The sequence below is a fragment of the Atheta coriaria genome, unplaced genomic scaffold (genome assembly GCF_025399875.1).
Source record: "Atheta coriaria isolate IRGN ID8LTWV9N9 unplaced genomic scaffold, Caltech_Dcor_3.1 hic_scaffold_5_pilon, whole genome shotgun sequence".
NCBI lineage: Eukaryota > Metazoa > Arthropoda > Insecta > Coleoptera > Staphylinidae > Dalotia > Dalotia coriaria.
The window spans coordinates 9,726,051-9,748,880 of NW_027045447.1; the positions used below are offsets into that span (position 1 = coordinate 9,726,051).

General features: G+C 35.6%; 1 protein-coding gene across 1 annotated transcript; it reads right to left on the reverse strand.

Moving 5' to 3' along the window:
* Window positions 1–5: 5 nt before the first annotated feature.
* LOC135792203 (harmonin-like) lies at window positions 6–22,812 on the reverse strand. The gene is given in 13 exon segments (XM_065302815.1): window positions 6–1,035; window positions 1,097–1,886; window positions 2,086–2,317; window positions 2,410–2,955; window positions 3,015–3,161; window positions 5,035–5,214; window positions 5,275–6,013; window positions 6,075–6,212; window positions 6,287–6,311; window positions 7,588–7,696; window positions 10,963–11,018; window positions 11,021–11,313; window positions 22,291–22,812. Coding segments are annotated over 11 exon segments (2,475 nt in total). The 5' UTR covers window position 11,313; window positions 22,291–22,812; the 3' UTR covers window positions 6–1,035; window positions 1,097–1,875.
* Between the last annotated feature and the right edge of the window lie 18 nt (window positions 22,813–22,830).

A 22,830-nucleotide genomic window follows, 5' to 3' on the forward strand; every position in this document is an offset into this window, starting at 1 on the left:
ATATATTTCATCACTTCGACAAACTCCATTGATTTTTATTTCATTTTTCATTTTGGCCTTGCTAAAAATTATTTTTTTGGGACAAAAATTAGGCAAGTGGCTCAAATATATCAAACAAATCAAATTTATTATGAAACTGAAAGAACTGCAAATAACCAAATTTAAAGTGACATTCCTGGAATTGATGGAAAACCTGATGGTAAACCTGATGGTAAACCTGGGAAGTCGGATAAGTTAGGTAAGGTATCTGGAACATTTGGCATGTCTGGCACTACGTTTCCCACAGAAAGTAAGGCTTGTAATACAGTTACCAGAATCTGAATAAGAACCTGCAGAAGTCCCAACACAGCGTTCTTTACTTCCTCAAATCCTGCAGTAACTGGAGCCGCCATTATAGGGAAGTTCTCCATCCATGACAGCACATAATTAATAAAGGAGTAAGCCATTTCTCTTGCGGCGGCTTCCAAGAAAGCTTTGAAGAATAACATGAGCAGTTTAATTTCGTGGTAGATTGAACTGACAGTGTTCAAGTTCTCGTTTGTGACGTTCGTGCCAAATTCAAAACTACTGCTGATAAGGGTCCAAGTGGACACGACAATATTCTTAGCTGCATTGCGTAAATCTTCTTCCTGTTGAAGACTTTGCCAAACATTGGTGAAGTATGCTTTCGAAGCATCCAGGAAAGCTTCCATCTTATCTAGGACTACTTGGAAATTACTTTCCATTTCTTGTTGAATTTCATCAAGCTTTGCCAGCATGACGGTTTTAGCTTCGGCGGCAAAAAGTTTGCTCTTATTGATTAGTGCGCGCGTAGCATTAACGAAAGTGGCGCATTTCTCGGCAGAATTCTCGCTTAGATGGTCACGAGCCAGTTGGATACCTTCGATGAAGTCTTCAAAATACTCTTTGAATTTACCATTTTGGCCAGCCAGCATGCCATCAAGTTGGCTGCTAAAGGAAAGGTCTACACCCAGATTAAGATCAAAAGCATGGCCGCACGCCAAAATGGCAGCTAGTGCAAGAAGGAATCTCATTCTGTGAACAAGAATTAAATATTAACAGTGAATATATATTATATTAAACTGTTGGTACTCACACTGCAGATTGAAGGGTTCTCTGATACCCAATTGCCGGATGATAGCATATTTATACTAAAAAGTGTACAGAAATGCAAATCCTGGATTAAAACACACACGTCAAATTTATAATCCAAAACTGACGACATTCACTAATGAATATAAAAAGACAAACAAAATTAAAATAAAATAAATATTATCAGGATGCGAAACATAATTGTAATCCGTTTTCATAATATTTACATTCCGCCCGTGTTAGTAGCTGGTTGGCCAAAATTACCAACGTAACAACAAAAATTATAAAAATAAAATTAATATACAGAAGTCCTTCGCATACGTCAATTAGCATTGTAGAGATTTAATGTAGATTAAATACTTTTCACAAAACACGTACAAGTCATGTTTATAAAATCATTTAATTATTATTAAATATTCTCAGTAAGTTATTATACAATCAAACTCATGCACTTCATATACATAAAATAGTAGTGTAAACTATAAAACAAATTAACAAATACAATAAGTATAGTGTACGACTACGGACAATAACAAAACTCTAATCATAAACTATTGGCAGACAATACAGAAAAAACTACAACAGAATTAAATACAGACTATAACATTTATGTACAAGACATTTATCAAACTTTCCATTAATAAAACACACACTGACGAATAACTAAAACATTTTTAAAGTTTATCTATACTATAACTTAGGTAAGTACATGTTTTAATTAAGTTTTGTGATTAAGTTATTGCTGGTTAATAATTCATGAGACATGCAGTGGCTCATCAATGATTACTGTTGGCCTAAAACAGCACCAAAGACGAAATTAATAAATACTGATTACTGATGCGGTGTAGATATGTAAATAATGGAAATGTTTGTGATGGATGTGTGAGAATAGATTAAGATAGATATTATAAGTCGTATTGCATGGAGGAGGCTCTTACATCTCGCCGAATGTAATGCTTTTTTGGTGAACCAATGATCTGTGATGCATATTACCGTTGCCGGTGGCACTGCCGTTTTGAGCATTCTTTAGGATGCCATTCGGTGCGGCCGCCATGTTGTCGACCTTCTTCATATCCGGTGCAACGTTAATTTTGACACGATTTGTAAGTACCTTTGAAAGTGCATCCAAATTGAGCTGTCGGTTTGTGTTGTTGTTCACTGTTATTCGAACCGAGCCAGTTTCGTCACTCCTGATTTGAGGTGTTGAATGATTCAATAGATTTTCCTAAAATCAGTACAAGTAAATTATAATCATGTGTTTAAACAGTCTACCGTCATGTACTCGTATTTATCTCATAATTAGTTGACTAATTTTACCATTGAGTCAGTGCGTCGCCTTAAATTCGATCGGTTCAACGTCTGCGCCAACTCTGATGCAAATTGAGAGTTGATTGGTTCCTTATTGGAATCTGCGGCGCTTCCGTTCAAGAAGTCAAATTTTCCAGGCGTTTTTCTACTTGCACCAGCATATTCACCGATTGTGACGTTGCTCAGAGGTTTCTTGGCGGCGTCGAAAGAATCGGGGTGGAAGTAAGTCGACGGTGGTTTCGGATTACTCGCTGGATTGTGTATCGCAAACGAGTCGAGCGATTCCATTTCTACGGCGTCATTGTGATGCGTGTTGGAAGGATTGTGACTAGTCGTACGGTTGACAGGCTTCTTGGGAAGAGAACGCGGAAGCGTTGAGTTTGAATTCAGCGACAAGGTGTCGTAATCAGGTGTTGGGCAAGGGGGTGGTTGATGGAAAGTTGAAAAACTTGAAAGCGTGCTGGTCTTTACAGGTACCGGCGGTGGTGGCGCTTTTTGTTTCGGTTTCACTATATTAAAGGCACCTCCTGAATTTGCAGCACCAGACATTGGCAACTAAAATTTATAAAAATTTAATAAAGTTGACATAAGAATTATAATACAAATATATTTACGGGTGGTGGTGGAGGCGCTGCATCCTTTTTATTATGTATGGTCAAATCAGTGAAACAATTCGGTTTATTCTCATTGCCTCCATTCGAATTGTTTATTAGCTGGGTTAATCTGTCTGTGCTATCTTGGGAATGTCCATTTGTACGATCCTGTGCAGAAAACAATACAATTTAAATAAGCATTTAGAAATTTCTAATTAACCAGCTTACTTCATAAGTCTGTATGATCACAAGCGGTTTCCCAACTTTATTACAACTATTATTATTGCTCATACTGAACCACCGACGCACTGCAATTGTTGTGAATGCACATGCACAAAAGGAAAACTAATGAAAACTGCACTTTTCAACGATTTTATAGAGCTACTTAATGGCAAACTAAGCCAACACTTAAATGTGTTAAGTTTTGAAGTAAGTGCGTTTCGTCTATTGTTGAAAAAACAACTGAGTCGTTTATTATTTACAAACGAATCGTTCGTAGTTCGTACGCGGTTCGGTTCGCTTACACAACGACACGACGACGACTTTGGAAGCCGAACGAACTCGCGGCGGTAAGGTAGAAAAAAACCATGCACTGGAACACAAACACACGCGAACTGCAAACGCGACGCGAAACCACGATGATGTACAATGCGCCAGCGATTTTCAACTTGTAAAACGGCGAATTTCCACCTTTAATATTAATAATAATAATAACAATAATAACCACCGGCAATAATAACTACAACAATATTTACAACCGCAAAGTACTTAAACCTCTTGGATTATTTATTATTTCGTATGTTATTTCGTACGATTTCAACCGACACGGATGTTAATCCATAATTATTATTATTGCAAGATTACGAAATATTCACTTAGAATGTAAACGAAATTTAGTTCTTCTTTTTTTACCAAAAAACTAAAACACTAAACGATTAACAGAATGAATGAGTAAGAATATAAGATAAAAAGAAACAATCGGCGGTTATATAGTCAGGTGAGTTTGTTCAAGATACGCGAGATTGTATTATCACTAACTTGACGCCTATTTATGGCGCGTAATAGCGTACACGACATACCTTATCGAAATAGTTGTGTCAGTGAGTGCATTGTTAAAAGCAGCAACATTGGTACGCGTTGCAATAATATATCTAATGAACTTTGCTTGTTGGTTGTGCTAATATTTACAAATGCGTACCATAATTGAAGCAACTACGTAATTAAAGCATTTTTATGAATAAACTAATAAATTGGCACATTAAGACATCAATTTAAATGTTAAACACTTTGAATTGCTCAGAGAAGTCTTAATTTTTGTTGTTTTGATTTGATTCATTACGCAACTTGTTAAAAGTTCATAATAGATTGAGAAATGAATGAAACAAATGAAATCGCATCACTTATTAAACTGTGTGTGCACAAATCTTCTTTAAGTTTAATTTAAACAATGAAAACATTATTTGTACAGAGTGTTACATTAATATTACCCAAAATTACATCTAAAATTATTTTTCTTAAATGATTATTTTCTGCAACACTCTGTATAAAGTCTCATTGTTACAATTTAGTCGATGAGCACACGACCGTATGGGTAACAGACGTGCGCGCCAATGAAACACAATAAAAATAATGGAATATTGTAATTCAACGCGAAAAAGCAAAAATCATCCATTCCCGCGCACGAAAAGTGAAAAGAAAAGCGCAACGCGACGTAAGAGTTACGCGTGCTCGTCGTGCACACAATTGAATTGAAGTCGCACGCTCACTTTGGATCCATTCTCAACTAGCTGAGCATTCAACATCAACGGCAACATGAAACCCGCATATTATAATATGTATTAAACAAAACTCGCGCAAAAACGCCAGTATTATGCGCATCATTCAAACAAAAAAATAAAGAATCCACCCGAAGAAAAGAAAGAAAGTAAAAATAAAATGTGAGAGTGGGTGCCAAGAAACGAAAGTAAAATTAACAATTGAATCGGATTTTTTTCGGCTGCGGTAATCCGTAACATCAGATAATTATGCTTGTAATTCCTACCTGCTTATCATCGACGCTATCTGCCGGCCCGTTAGACTTGAACATCTTCTTGTGCGCCTTGCGAAACTCATCCATGAGCTTGTGGTGCTGTTGTTGTTTTTCCGTGTCGACGTTCTTCATAAGATTTTTCTTCATTTGCAACTGCTCGTCGATGGATAATGTGTTATCAACCTTTTGTTTCTGTAATAATAGTAGGATAAAAAGTACGGTGCATTGAATTTATTGAAATGCGGTTATTACCTCTGATCGTCTTAAAAGCTCCTGGGAAATGGCACTGGAAAGGCTTGTGGCTGCAGATTGCGTACTGCTGCGGCTCGCTGAGCTCGTATAGCTGCTAATTGAAGGCGTTTTCGATAGAGCTAATTTTTCATGTGGTGGATTAGGTAAAAGTGGTTTTGTTGTCGATTCATCGCTTCGATGAATTTCGACGACGACAGTTTTGGTGTCCGGTGGGTTCGGTGGCTCCGGTTTGCAGTCCTCGAAGCTGCTGGTGCCATTATTCTTGATGGTCGTGCCGTGCTCGGAGAGATTGATAATCGTCGGCTTGTAGAAGTTGCCCCTATCGCACTCGGCATCGATGTCGTCCCATTCGATCTTCTCCCACTTCTGCTTGCTGTTGGCGCGTTGTAGATGCGCGAGACGATCCTCCAAGTCCATCGACTCTTCCTTGACGATCGACAGCCGCTTGGAATCGGACCACGAGGGACTCTGGTCGCCAGTCACTGAACTCGCCGAGCTGTTGTAGCCGGACGACTCGCCGGGGAAGAGCTCGGAGCCGGCGGACTTCCGCACGACAAGGTCCAGCTGCCGCGAAGACTTCATCAACGCCACCGCTTCGTTGAAAGCAATATCGCCAAAATCCACGCCATTGCACGCAAGGATTTGGTCGCCGGGCCGCAGGCCAGCCTCACGTGCAATCCCACCCTCCTTGGTGAACTGGATAAAAATACCCGGTTTCCAATCGGGGCCTTTGCATATTCTAAATCGAAGATGATCGTTAGATCGGCCATGCGTGCGATCGTTAAAATTTACGAGCTTACCCGCATCCTAATTTGGAGCGCGGCGCGACTTGGATTGTGATGCGGACATCATGATTCTTCTCGCCTAATTGTGGCGAGGATCGTGTCGACGAACTACAGTCTGATATTATTTGCCAACTTAATGGATCACCTCGTTTTCTAAATTAAAATAATTTGCAAACAATCAAAAATCACATAATCTACTTAAAAATCACTTAAGTAATTTTACTTACTCTTTTACAGGAATCATCCCAACACCTGAAACAACAACAAAATTTAATCCCAAGCGTCAATATTCAATAAATTTCAATAAATCCTTCAGCAGCAACTAAAATTATTGCCTACTTTAAGTGAAATATGATTCTCCGAACACCGTGTTATTATCCTTGCCAATTGCACAAGAATTGCTCAATAATCAACCTCGTACTCGCCTCGGGTCTCGCAGAACCACTTTAATTAACATGATGCGTTTTCGCATTACATTCGGGAATGTAATATAGCCCTAATAGAATAAGCGAATGTGAGGCGCACTCACATGAAAATTATTATTGACAGAATTCATGCCTTGACTTCATTACCGAGCGCATGGCTTTAATAACCGGCTGAAAAATGATACACGATGCGTTTGATTTGCGGGCAGATTAAAGGATGATTATTAATGGTCCCCGGCATCGTCAACTGCAAATTACATTCGATAATTCATGCATACGCTCAACACGGCCTTAGAAAGTATATCCAGCTCAAGAAAATATTATCATTTTTAAGCCTGCCCTGTACTAATGCAATTATGCATTTAAATTAGGATTATAGTCATATTAGAAGTGGAACAAAAGAAACTTCTATCTTAAGATAAGTCAAACGTTGGAGAGTTTTGTTTTTATTACTCTCGTATGACTGAATAAATATTATAATTTCATGACGAATCTTCTTTGTCATGTTGCTCTAAACTACCAGACATGGTAGGCAGATATAATTTAATCAAGCAGGATGTTCCAGAATAAATTCTAAACATCCTTTTCGAATTGTAAAACATCCACGCTGCATTGTTACATGTTACAACACACACACAACGAGTACGATTTGAATGAAATTCCTTTCAATTTTATCCGAAATTAGCGGTAATCCAATTTCGAGCGTAATTTGCGTTGCAAAATTACATTTTGGAATCTGAGAAACCGAAAATGTGGTTCGAGATTACAACAGTGCATTGTGCAGGCGCAGGCCAAGTGCGCGTGAAAAACCCGACAATTTGGCGCTGAATAGAATTAGGTGTTATGCCGCTTCGCGTTATGAAAGCGCCGCCGCCGGCCGGCGAGTTATATGCATTGATAATGTCTTCCGGTACGTCAAGGTGATTCGAGTACACTTGCCCGACGAACCGTGCAGCAAAACCAACAACTAAACGCCGCGAACACATTCGTTCTAAGCGTGAAGAAAAACATATTTCAGCAAGAACCAATTTTGTAGGTTTTAATCATGACAGCAATGACATTTAGTGTATAAACTATAACCTTAATTGTAATAATATACTTACTTCGGACTTTCAATGCGAGATGAGTGTGATTCGAAATCAATTGCAGCACCTCCTTGTGCACGGCGTCTTCGACGGTGAAGCCGTTGATGCGGACGATCTGATCCCCGACCTGCAAGCAGAGAAAATCGCGATTGTAATAAATTAGATCTCAATTAAAGGCGCGCGTACGCGCAACGCTGGTATTTTAATTAAAACGACGGCTGCCCTTATTTATCGCCGGCCATTATTTTCGCACGGCGCGATGCCGCGATATAGATATAGATTTTATTTGTGCGTTTATTGGATGCCCGGTTTTATTTCATTGAACCCCAGCCGCAAGGAGCCAAGGTTATTTCTTGCATTCCTTGTAATTCTGTACAATACGCAAACGCAACAAGTTACATCTTACATGTTTTCTCAAGCAGAAGAAAAATGTTCGCATCACTAAAAAGTGTCTTCTCACTGTACGGGTAACATGTCAACAATTCCTCATTAATTTTCGCATACGAGTGAAAGTGGATTATAATAAATATTAATTAAACTCGCGCACACGTAATTCTCTGATTGTTTTTTTGCTTGGCATTGTTTGAAGATGATTGAAATTTGTGTGGTAGAGTGACGTGAACAAGAGTCAACTTTTAAAAGACAATTAGCGATGAAACAAAGTAGCCCCGGCGTAGCGCGGATACTTAGCCTAGCCTGAAATGAGCAGCATTATTAACATTGACCTTAACCGGTCGTTACTTGGTTTCTTCAAGTTTCTCGAAGTAGCATCATGAGCGGCCGCATGTCATGGTATGACTGCCACGCCATGAACCAATACAACCAGTAGTTGCAGTACGAAACCAGCCTGAAGAGTAAACTCCAGCAAAAACTGACCAACAACGACGGGTTGTTAGAGCATTGAAACGCTCAAATGTCTTAGTCTTAAACAAGTATTCTTGTTATTCTCAAGACACATTACATATTTTAATATAGTGTATCTTGTTAATGTGTTTTTTGTAACCGATGACGTTTAGAATCTTGTAGTAAAGTGACTTATGACGTCTGAAGTCGTAATCATCAACGCAACAAGAATTGAACTTCCTGTGGTGGCCGGTCATGAACTTAATGTGCTTTTTACACCTTTATCTTTTGCTTTTTACGCTCACCTTCCGTCCATTACAATGCTAAATAAGTCGAAGTAAAAGTACGACTTGCACTTGTCATGAAGCATGACTATCATGAAAACAACTGACTAGATAACACTGCATTCAAAGATTCAACCATTACAACCAATCAATGCTTAACTTGGATGTGTCATTTTTCCAATACGATCAATAGCACAAATTGCAACCAACCGGGAAGTGAATTCTACAATCGTAGACAAAAGCAAGCGACTACAAAAGCTCAAAGCTTCAATTCATGTTTATTGCATGCAAGTTAAATCCACCTTCAACGTTACAGTCAGTTATGGCAAAGTTGTCATAGGGATTTAAAAATTTGAATGAAATAAGAACTTATGGTATTGCGGTAACGTTATGGAAACGCTAGCGTGCCTTCGAGAATCGCGATGGCGATGTGAAGTTCACCTTCCGACGCCAGAAGCCTCGAAACCACCACCACAAGAACAGAACACAAGTATCATACAAGTACTGGTACTTATAATCGTGCATTGGACGAAATTTATGCGTTGCGGGTGTTCCTCCACTCCGTGCTATCTGCACACTGTATAATTCATCGGATTATCTGTGTATTATTGTGTTGAGTTGACTTCGTGATCGTTTGTAACGGTATCACGAGATGAATTCAATTCTCGGCGCATATACAGTTTTACACAAAAGTGTAACAATTTTTATACGATATTTATTTATTTATTCATCTCAGCATGACTTTCTCCAATTTGTCGCCGGAGGTTTAAGCTGGGCAATTATGAATCGAAATAACGATAACAATAAAACACCTGTACTGATTATATTGACGACAATTGCTCATAATAATGCTCGTACACTCACGAAACAATGAATCAACGTGGGCACATAAACACGACCACTCATCGCATTCTAGTACAACTAAAAATTCGATAACCAGCTCGCAAACGACGAGTGATTGATATTCGCTGTATTTGATGCGGCGTTTTTCTCGGGTGAAAACGCGGAGGATGCATTTGCTATGAATAGCAACAGGAAAAGCTCGCAATGCGTTTGAAGAAGAGAAATGTGTCTGCATGCCGAAAAAACATGAATGCGAAATGAATACAAACGTAATGTAATCCGTGCTCATGCTTACATTTGAATATAAATCAGCGAGTGCGAATTGTATTGAAGACACACACGGCGCACACGCCGGACGCGCACATGGCGGAGGCGAAGAAAGTTAATTAAAATATGCATTTATGCAGGAGCATACACTGCAGATCGCACACGCGCAAGATTTAAGTTAAAGAAAATCAATTTGAATACCTAATAGTCTACAACTGAGCTACAAGACATTTTTATTCACGTTTTCACACTCAATTTATAGATTATTGACTATTATTTTATTTTGAAACATTCTGGTGTAAAAGTAGTTTTTGTGTTTAAACTTTTTATGTAGCTCCAGCGTTCGCACAGGAAATAATGTTTATTTATCTTTACGAGTACGCACAAAGAGCAGCAGCAGGTGAGCGTAATAATAACACAGAGCGTTAGATCAGATGTGGAAAAAATTACGAAACGCATCAATTACCATCCGCTCGCGTCGGATACATTCGACATTAAATAAATTATCAACTCGCGAAATTTAATTAAAGCACAAAAACACATAAACAAAATGACAGAGTACATATCCTCTCAGTTTCCGAAAGTAATTGATTAAATTATCTGCGATTAAATTACAATTAACTTTCTAAAAAACAATTACCGTTTAATATTTTACGCTTTAAAGTAAGAGCAGATTACTTTTTTATTATGGCGCGAAGAATCGGCGCCAGCGCCACCCGAAATGCGTTTATTATGAGATAAGACTGCTGCCAGAATTAATTTAGCAGTTTATTTGCAAATACTATGCATTGATTATTTCAGGTTGGGCCATAAAAATGTTTTACTGCTGACAGCTCCGGACGCATCAAATTTGCACTAAAATGTAAATTTAACACTCATTTCAGTAGGTGCTTTTTATTATTATTTTTTTGTAGTCCTACCCACTTAATACGTTAATTTAAGTTACCAGTATTTTTTCTTCTAAAAGAAAATTTCAATATTACAAATTTTGGACAAAAAAAAGAACATTATGAATGAAATTAAATGAATAAACATTTAATTTTATAGTTTAGGTTATGTTACCATATACCCCTCTCCCTGATTAATATTTATTAAGTTTTACCTTTTTAAATTATAAATCACTTATTTAGGTAAATGTATAAAGAACTTTGCTTACCCTTAATCCTTGCCTATGAGCCTCCGAACCAAGCTCAATATGCGTGACGAAAAACCAGTACCATGTTCCCTCCCACCTCGGATACTGAATCCTAAATTAGGCCCATGACGACATCCACTTAACCCTGGCGGCGGCAACGCGCTTATATTCGGTCTGACAAGTCGCACAGTCCTCACGCGATTAGATTGTCTCGTTGAAGAGACAACGCTGCCGGACATCGTGTCCGACGACATGGCCGACATCCCCGACATCGCCGACATGGCGGACATACTGGATCCACCGCCGCCATATTGAAACGGATGATGCATCGCCATCGACGACTGATGGTGGAGATAATCAGACATCAACATTCTAAAAGTAAAATTATTCAATTAAATACATATAAATGAATACAAATGAATACAAAATACAAAGAAGTGAAAGAATGATACTATTAGCATGTAATAAAATTATAAAGTTAAATTTTTCTGCAGAGACGCAACTTTTACTTTAATTACGTTGATGTGGTATTGTTTAAAAATAAAGTAAAAATATTTTGATCATTTTGCGCATTACATATTACGCAAGGCACGTAATAAATAACAGTATAAGAAACTATTATTGTTAATAGTTACGTTCCATCACAAAACAACTCATCATGTGTGATTAAAGTTTGAATAAATCATTATAAACGAAATGGTTTTTGGGTTTTGTTTTGTTTCGAGTTCAATGAGCATTAATTTGCATTGTAATTTTCATTTATATGACTATTTTGCTTTAGAACTCAAAGTAATTTTTAATGCGCGGTGAATGTACCAAAAAAATTTCTTTTTCTTTTGTATTAATTCATGGTTGAAACCATAATCAACAAATAAATGGTCATTCAGTTATTTCATTTTATACTTCACGATATAATAATTTAAAATTCGTTAATTTTATTTATAATAGCAAATTGCTTTCCATATTAATCGAAACATTTCGCAATACTAATTGGATTTGATATTCGAAAACGTAAAATATTTTCCCATCGTTTAATATCTTTTAATCACAGTTGAAATCTTTCTAAACAATAGCTTCGAAGACGAAAATAAGAGTTTAAACGGTTAAATGAATTTTAATTGAAATTTGTTTGTCTGTTAATTTCCACATTAGCAAGTTTACTTGTTTATCCTTTTATAGTATCCTGGAACTAAGTTTTCCATTAACCGATTCAACGACGAGTAATTAGAAAGGCGCGAATTGAAATTCAAAGATGTGTAATTTTCACCCGTTTCACATTTTGCCACATCGCATCATTGCATTGCCGCGGCGGCGACGTTGTAAACAAAAAGAAAATCTTATTTACGCAGTGAGCTAATTCTTATATTGTTCGCGCTGGGAAATGACATAAAGCGCCGCCAAAAGTACAAAAGTAGCGCTAAGTATTGCACTTTAAAACGTATTAAAGCGGCGCAGTAAATTTAAATTGAGCAAAACTGTAGTTAATTGAATTGTAATGAAAGTAAAGTGGCTAGAATTATTTATTAATAAGGAAAATTCAATAAATCGATCAACAGATGGTGAATTTCTTTTCACACTGCGTATTTTCACTGCGTTTTATTGGATTATGTTCAATATGACTAACAAACGCACTTCTCTTTTATTCTCTATTTTATCCTACTATATAATGACTAGAAACAAGTGCAACTTATCATTACTATTAAAACAATAGAAGCAAATTAATCTCATTTTCAAATTTCCTTTTATAATGAAAATGAAATCTTGAAATCAAAAATTGAATAGAATAAAATGAAACAAATGAATCAATAGAATAATAAGAAGAGAATAAAACCAGCCTAACCAGTAATTTCCGCCGCAGTGTTCCAATTTCTAAGCCTGATGATTAGATCAATACACAATATTAATTTCTATTTCTAATTCAAATTCAGCCTTTGCTTTTTGATAAATTACAGCTTCTTTTTATGCACTCAGCTAATAAATCAAGCTGCATCACAGTGATCCAATTTTCATTTAGTTTCTTTTATTTTTTGCATTCAATGCGTTTGGAATTTTCATTGTGTTGTATTTTAAACCTGTTGAATTGAGAGAAAAGTGCGCACGCTTGGAAAGTGAATTCGTGGAAATAGTTTTCTCATTAGCTACTTAATTAGATATTAGTAGGTATATAATTCAGTCTATCATTCAAAATACAAAAATTGCATTTTGTGATTTATTAAATGTTAAAACTCGCTTAAAAATCAGAAAAACTTCAAAATCTGTAAAAATATAAAAAATTTGCAAGAAAATTTTTGGTTTGTTCCAAATTTCACTCCACTGAAGAATATTTTTGCTCGATGTTGTATTTATTAATTCGATTACCATTGATTTTCAAAAATAGGTCATCATGCTCGTAGAAAAAGTGAATTGTGCGCGTGTTTCGTGTTACTTATTTTTTTCTGTGTTTTTTTTTCGTGTGGTTCTGCGCCCGCCGGCGATAAATATGATATACGCATTTGGAATTCTGTGCTGAGTGCGGCGAGCGCACTTTCTTCCATTGGCGGGCGCACTTGCCACGCCGTCTCGCAGCAAAAGTATTTCAGACGAGACGCGCAGAACTCTCTAGCAGGTCTGGGCCTACTTTTAGCCGAAACGCGCCCGGGGCGATCGGTCGACCGCACACCATCCTCAGCCGAGAAAACAACCAGCGGACAACCAACACAAAACAAACCTACTGATCAACATATACAACTAATTTAATCCATTCAATGAATATCATGGTGTAAAAATTATAAAATTCTTTGTTTTTCTCTCATTTACATCTAAATTCTTGGATTTTATCATTCAAGATCACAGAATATTGTCATTTGTATTAACGAATCAATTTTTTCTATTTTCACCTAAAAGTACTTTAGTCACGGGCTTTAGTCACGGGGTGGAGCTTGCGTCTGCGCATTTGCCTATGATGCAGCATAAGATAAAATAAACACGTTAATTTGTGTTTTTCTAGAGTTTTGCGTGAAATTTGCGTGAATATAATCAAATTTTCGAAAGAAACACACAAATAAATGTGCGTACAAGTGGCAAAAAAATAAAAATAAAAGAATTATTAAATTTCTTGCTTTTGACGCGCAATAAACTTCAAAATTATTTTTTCTGTAAAACTGATTTCAACCGATAAAAAATAAAATATTAGGTGTGCTTATTTTAATTAGCATCTAAAAATTATGTAAATACCGTAATATACAAATTATAATTACGAATTAATGTAACAAAATTATGCAAATTATCGCAGCACAAAATTCAGAATTAAACCTGAACGATAATTCTCTCTCCGTGTGCCATATGCACGCACTAATTGCAGTATCCGTCCTGACCGCTCCGAACTCACCATCACCTCCGCGAGCCAATAAATTATAATATTTTTACCACGCACTGATTGCCCGCCTAATTACGAGCATCACATTGTTGCGGTTGCGCCATAACTACTACACTATTACTATTACCTACTAATCGCACTAATAGTTGATTATGAGCAGGTGGATTCGCACATTCATAGTGCAACTCTTCAACGACCTTCATCAAAGTGACTTGTTGCAGACTGGGAATGTAAACGAAATATTGCTTGTTTTGTTTATGACGTATGTGAGTGTAGTAAGCATTATATTCGTGAATTAGTTGCAGAGCATTACGACACGATGCGGATTGGCTGGCACGAAGCGCAAGCAATGAAGAAATTGAACTCGGCGTGCCGATGTGCCGAAGTGGCGACGACGAGAAATTCTCACGTGACCCTTACAACGAAGGTCAAAGTTATTCACACACCGAGATAAACAGCGACAACACTGAACGTGGATGAATAAATTCCGAAAAACGACGGAATTAAATAATAAATTGAGAGAATTTTGACATTTTAGTCAAAGTATATTGAGTTGCATACATTTAGAGCTATCAAATTGATTTATTGTTTAATTCAGTAGTAATATAAACTAAAATGGGTCAAAAAATGTTCTTAATTTTCTCCTCGTAATGTTTAATTGCAACTTTATTGCTTCTCGATTATCCGTGCAGATACTCTATTTCGGTTGTAGTTAATTCAGCACGGTATCGATTTTTATGATGGGTTTGTGTGAACAAGTTCGTAAAACAAAACAGCAACAACAACAAAAAACTAAACAGGAACAAGGCGCACATTCCGAACATGTCGGACGTGTTCGAATATCAACACGCAATCGTGCCGGTCGTCTATTATATCCGCGGATCTCTCGAAAGAAATCTAAATTAGTCGGCGAAAACATTCTGGCCTAAAAACGATTACCAGCCGCCGCAAATTACCGACTTCGGCAGCAATTAAACGTCGTCGTAAATAACGATCGGAAGTTACGTTTCTCTTTTTGCGCTGTGTGAAGGTAATTATTTCCTCGTTGTAATTGTAATTGTCATGCGTCGTGCAGCAGTTGCGATATGTTTCAATTACTAAACTCGCGAACAAAACCACAAAACATTTAAATTTAAACAAAGTTATGTTGCGTTACTCGTTTGCTTTTGAGAGATTTCAAAATTATGTGGGTGTAATGTTAAGCGCACAAGTGTATAAAAGTAAGTTTAATTAAAACACGAAATATTTTATAATATTTGAACAAAAAAACAATGTTAGAAAAGAAAGTAATAGCAAAATTAAAGCAGGTAGTTGATAGGCCTTTTTTAAATTACTTTAGTCACAGTCTTGGTCGTCCGTGTATAAAGTACCACAAAACAAAAAAAACTGACGCTGTAATGATAATTAATATCTCTTAAACTAAAAGCGACGCATTGCTGATTATGAAAGACTGAAAGACAGATAACAATATAAAATAATAATATTTTCAACAGCAAAAGAATGAAAAACGCGACTAAAAGTGCTAAAAAGTGACATTTTTCAATTTTTGCCCATTTTCTTCAAACGCTTTTATCTCGTAAACTAAAAGAGATAATTAAGATCTGATCGCAGCGTCTTAATCTACGGACTATTCTCTATCAGATAAAATAGTTAAAACGGAAATCTGAGAGATGAAATTTTAACTCTTAAGAAAAAATTGCCAAGGGGGGGTGCTTGATACTTTTTTTCGACGATTTTTGATAATTAATATCTCTTAAAATAAAAGCGATAGCAACCAAAGAATTGCTGATTATGAAAGTTTGAAAAATTCTCTATCAGATAAAGATATAAAATAATTATATTTCCAATAGTAAAAGGTTGAAAAACGCGACTAAAAGTGCTAAAAAGTGACATTTTCCAATTTTTGACCATTTTCTTCAAACGCGCATATCTCGTAAACTAAAAGAGATAATTAAGATCTGATCGCAGCGTCTTAATCTACGGACTATTCTCTATCAGATAAAATAGTTAAAACGGAAATCTGAGAGATGAAATTTTAACTCTTAAGAAAAAATTGCCAAGGGGGGGTGCTTGATACTTTTTTTCGACGATTTTTGATAATTAATATCTCTTAAAATAAAAGCGATATCAACTAACGAATTGTTGATTATGAAAGATTGAAAAATTCTCTATCAGATAAAGATATAAAATAATAATATTTCCTATAGTAAAAGGTTGAAAAACGCGACTAAAAGTGCTAAAAAGTGGCATTTTTCAATTTTTGCCCATTTTCTTCAAACGCGTATATCTCGTAAACTAAAAGAGATAATTAAGATCTGATCGCAGCGTCTTAATCTACGGACTATTCTCTATCAGATAGGATAGTTAAAATGGAAATCTGAGAGATGAAATTTTAACTCTTAAGAAAAAATTGCCAAGGGGGGGTGCTTGATACTTTTTTTCGACGATTTTTGATAATTAATATCTCTTAAAATAAAAGCGATAGCAACCAAAGAATTGCTGATTATGAAAGATTGAAAAATTCTCTATCAGATAAAGATATAAAATAATTATATTTCCAATCGTAAAAGGTTGAAAAACGCGACTAAAAGTGCTAAAAAGTGACAATTTTCAATTTTTGCCCATTTTCTTCAAACGCGTATATCTCGTAAACTAAAAGAGATAATTAAGATCTGATCGCAGCGTCTTAATCTACGGACTATTCTCTATCAGATAGGATAGTTAAAATGGAAATCTGAGAGATGAAATTTTAACTCTTAAGAAAAAATAGCCAAGGGGGGGTGCTTGATACTTTTTTCGACGATTTTTGATAATTAATATCTCTTAAAATAAAAGCGATATCAACCAACGAATTGTTGATTATGAAAGATTGAAAAATTCTCTATCAGATAAAGATATAAAATAATAATATTTCCTATAGTAAAAGGTTGAAAAACGCGACTAAAAGTGCTAAAAAGTGACATTTTTCAATTTTTGCCCATTTTCTTCAAACGCGTATATCTCGTAAACTAAAAGAGATAATTAAGATCTGATCGCAGCGTCTTAATCTACGGACTATTCTCTATCAGATAGGATAGTTAAAATGGAAATCTGAGAGATGAAATTTTAACTCTTAAGAAAAAATTGCCAAGGGGGGGTGCTTGATACTTTTTTTCGACGATTTTTGATAATTAATATCTCTTAAAATAAAAGCGATGGCAACCAACGAATTGCTGATTATGAAAGATTGAAAAATTCTCTATCAGATAAAGATATAAAATAATTATATTTCCTATAGTAAAAGGTTGAAAAACGCGACTATAAGTGCTAAAAAGTGACATTTTTCAATTTTTGTCCATTTTCTTCAAACGCGTATATCTCGTAAACTAAAAGAGATAATTAAGATCTGATCGCAGCGTCTTAATATATGGACAATTCTGTATCAAATAAGCTAGTTAAATTGTAAATTTAAGAGAATATTTATGTCTTTTTTAGTGTCGTTTCATTAATTTCGAAATCACAACGATTCTAAAGAAGTTTTCACTTCAAAAACACAATAATTTTATTTTGTCATACAAACAGTTCGAACTGTTCGAAATTTTGTAAAATTTTGAAAAATTTATTCACGGAGTCTGCACATATACAGTCCAAAAAGTAAAAAATTAATTAGCCAATTTTATGATAATCTGTGCGAATGAAATTGCAGTCAAATGCAAATATGGTATATATTTTAGTTTAAAAAATACAAATGAGTAATTAAAAACACATAATACTTTAACGATTGGAAAGTCCAGGTAATGCAAAAACAATACCTGGTTCAAAGATCGGTAATGATCATTCATCACTGCAGCTTCCAATGCAATCATTGTTTTATTACGCACGAGCCTAACCAGGCTCAAACAATTGATATCATCGTTAATACAAAGTGTTTTAAATCGTGCCTGATTCATTCAGAAACTCATCTATACTAATAACAACTTTATGAGTTGAGTATATGATTCAATGATCACTCCTATTCTCGGAACTGAGGAAGCAAAACGCCGAGACCTAATAGCGCTGGTCAAGAACGCAAGATGTCGCATGCAAGTGCACAAGAAGAAAGCATTTGCAATCGAGAGGTATGTGTGTCATTCATTAATGTGTCCGAGGCGACTGAATGTCAACACAAATGCGCACATACGGTTTGTCTCGTGCCGGTTTTACTGGTAATTTCTAATTTCTTTTCACAGTCTCGAATGATTTATAGATTGAAAAATGGCCAATCTAGAAAAATCCCAATTAAAGACGCCATTCGAATGCACCAATTAAAACATCAAAATCGGTTTTCTTTTTCTGTTTTGTTGCTGTGATTATCATATTATACCGCGGAGAAAATAATTAGCGCATAAACGCGAGCGAATCTACCGCCGGTGGACTGTTTACCCAATTCGTCGCAAAACCGTGAACAACAAACACGTTAACGCCTCGACAACACAACAAACTAATAGCTCACACCGGCGTAATAAACTAGAAACCTTACTATGGTAGTTGAGTCGGAGGAAATGTTATTTTGTTGTTTTTGTTGCTGTTTGGCGTTATCAAGATTTTGCGACTCGCGATATATCACAAAGAGGAAGCCTGTTTTTTATTCTACAATGAGTTTACAACAATTTACAATAATTTACAACAGTTTATAATAATTTCCAACAGCTTGAAACACTAACGTCTTTATAATGCAATATTTTAACCTGTTTTTTGTCATTTCATAAATTAAATGGAAGACTTTTGCTGTCAGATAAAGAAATTAATATTCTGCCAAATAAAATTTTAAAAAATAAAGGAACCAAAGTGTTTGTGATTTAAAACAGACCAGGTATCACATTTAAACACGTAATTTCCGACATAGAAACCAAAAATATCGCAATAACAACAAAAAAAAGTTTAAATTCACGTATGATCATCAAAAATTGTAGTTTTTTGTAGACACTTTTTTATCATTTCGTTTTTGAGTCATTCATACGTTAAATTACGCTTTGGCACAATGTGATGAAGTCACGGTTGATAATTTCGCCCAAACTGTTGCGCATGGCAATGAGTTCACGACCGTCAAATGTAAATTACGGTTTTAACTACTCAACTACTAGCGGTTATCGTTCAGGTTTGCCATGAAAATATAAATACAACTAGGATTTAAAACATTCACTGATAAGAGCAATGGCGTGTGCAATTTTCGATAAGTTGCAAATATTTGAAGTCATTACTCCAAACTACCTTGAACAATATTCATAAGAATCAAATGCAGTGTTGAAAATATGAACTTCTATCAGTCTACCAGTTTTGTATTTTAATTTTTGAACAACTCGTGAACTCGTAATAAATATTAAAGCATAAATTACTATTTTTTATAGGAAATTTACGTAAAATGTAAAAGAAGTGAAAGCAAAATGTTTTTGAATCAATCAGTTGGTGATGTTCAATGATGTGTGCAACGCACAAGTCAAAATGATTTCTTGGTACAACAGTTTCGATAGTAACAACTAAACCGATTTGTAAAACACGAAATTTTTGGTCTTTTTGGTGGTTTTGCAGAATTGTAGCTTGTATCTAGCAGGTTACTCCTCTATTCAGCAATAACAATTCAAACTGTAGCGCAGAAGAATAGTTTATTTCGATGTGGCAATCAGAAACACTGCTTTCAATTGATAAAATGCCGCCGCTGTGCTCGTAAGAGAGTGTTGTAAGTGAAGCAGCGCGAATCCGATTCCTACGTTGATTCAAACCGCAAATGCCCGCTGATTGCTTTTCAACGTTTTCACGTTCATTGCCTATTGGCAGGTTTTGCGTTTGGAATTCGCTCGCGGATACAAATTTTTTTGCGTCGCCTATTTTTTACAAACTGTCAATAATAAATCTAGATTCTTGCTGATCTACCTACAGTGTGTTTATAAAAGTTATTAAAATATTTTTTATTAAAGCAAACAAAAAACTAAAGAAATTTCTACGATGTTGTTTTTTTTAATGATTTGATCATTAGAAAATATTATAAAGTGTTAACTGATTCTGTTGGCGACACTGTGTTCTACGCTCGTCGAGAGTCAAAAGAGAAAAAGAGCGCGCACTGAAAGTGTTCCAATTCTTTTTCTCCGCTTCTAGATCTTCGTCGGCGACAACTTTTGCATATTGCTGCGGGGCTTTGGCTACGTGTGAAATTACCATAAAATATCAAGATTCCAGTAAAACGATGCGAAATGAAGCAAATCTAACGGCGCATACGCGAAGGAAATGCTTATTTCTGCAATTATTTTCCTATTCGAACGAATAAAACCATAAACGAGCCGCAATCAGCTAACGAACAAAAAAGTATACCACTGTGACGGCTATAACAATTGACTTAAGGCACTTGGGTGCAATTAAAATTGTAATAAACTTGACAATGAAACAATTTATGGAATATTTTAGTGATGGAAAGTTTCCGAAAGAAAGTTACGCACAAAGTTGACTTACGCAAAATTTTAAACAAAATTCTAATGTGATACTGTGATACTTCCAGCGACTAAATTTGATATTTAAATCTTTTTAAGGTTTCTGTTCATATCCGTTAAAGAGAATGCAATCGGAAATCAATTTTGCAGAAAACTTATTAAAAAATTCAAAATGTGGTTCTTTACTCTTTTCTCGCAAAAATATAACTTAAACATTTTAAAATAAAAATCATAAAAGTTGATATTAAAACTAAATCATTGTTTCAGTTACATTATCTAAACAAATATGACTTTTTCTTGGCGGAATCGGCACAAAATCAGTCCAAGAAACAACCAAGTAATTAATTCATAAAATCTTTGAGCAAAATCTAGTTTATGAATATAAAAATTACATTCGATGATTATTCTGTTACAATTACTTTAAAACCATAACAAATTTACGGTTGTGCCGAAAATACGCTGTATTATTTGCTAAAATTGAGTATTCATAGGCATAACGGTTAATTTTACAGTCCGTTTTTAAATAACTACCAAAATACCTACTAATATTATATTTTATATTAACTAAAGAAAACCGTATGAGAACTGTTTTTTCCTTGTTGATTGTAAGTTAGTTTGTTGGTAAATTAGTTTCAATCGCTTTTTGTATGTACCTACTCATCGCGCTCAATTGATGCCGATTTGGAAATGGCAAAAAGTGGCATAATTGCGTGCGCAGCGTGCGCGCATTGTAGAAAATTAAAAACGCCGCGATGAAAAATGAATGACTCTACAAAAGGCAGCGCTGAAGCGCAGAATATCCGAAGACGAGCGATCGTACACACACAAAAAGCGTTTCATGGCCATTCGCATCGGGAGAAACAAGTGCGCGCGGCGAGTCAAGTGAAAGAAGTTGAAGCCGCGCCGAAGAATCAAGTCGAGATAAGTCAGTTCAACTACTCAAGAATCAATAGCACAAGATGACCGAGACGAAATTAACAAACAACGTCCGCTGCTCCTTCCTTTTGTTCGCCAACCAGCAAGCAACTTAGCCATTCAATATTTATTAATATATTTTATAATAAAAAATATTTTCTACATACGAAGTATTGCACTTGAATGTAGAACAGAAACATTTGCATAACGTATTAATTAATTCAATTAGCAAATATTTTTATGATTTTTACAAACAAAACGCACGATTTGCTTTTGCATTGTTTCATCAAGTGTGTGTGTATTGGGTTGCGTATCATTGCAAAACAATTATATACTGAGTGTTGTAATAATATACAAAACAATAAAATCTTACAAAACGCTTGGACATGGCATTGAAATTAATTTAAAAAATTACCGCAAATTTTAGTAAATAATATATTCAATATTTCTGAAATAAAATAAAAATTGCAGTTTCGTGTAATATGATTTTATAATTTTTAATTTATTGTCTGTTTTCACACCTTTTTATAGCTATTATGCAAATAACCTGATTCTATATACTCTGATTTTATGAAATATAAAGCAATAATTTAATAAATGCGCGCACGCCTACAATTATTACATGAATTAACAACTTACTTTGCTTTATTGTTGTAAGTACGTTGACTGTAAGCCAATGATATCCGACTCTGGATTGATTGCACTCCAAACCACACTACAGACGAAACATGTCTTCAATGCGGTGAAGCATCATAGTTTACGCACACCCTTTCTGATAAACACGAGGGTGTTTAGTTTAATCAATATATAACACGTTGTGTCCAATCACTTTCTATCTTTAAGTCACTTTGTCACTTAAATCCAACAAGTCACTTTTGAGGGTTAAGACTCAACGTTAGTTATGTTTATGTTTATGTTGTTCTGATTGTGTGAGGCGTAATTTAGCGAATGTAGCGTCAACGTGCCGTTCCGGCGAGTAATGGCAGCAACACTAAACCAGCTGAAGAGCAGACGACTTTGCGCGGCGCGCTGCTCGCGATCGCGCAACGGTAGGATGGACGCACGGACAGGTAGGGCAGGAAAGGTAGAAAGAGAAACGGCGTGCATGCTATACACACACACAATCTCAACGAGGTATGGAACGCACCGCCAAACACAACACACAATTGTGCTTACTTA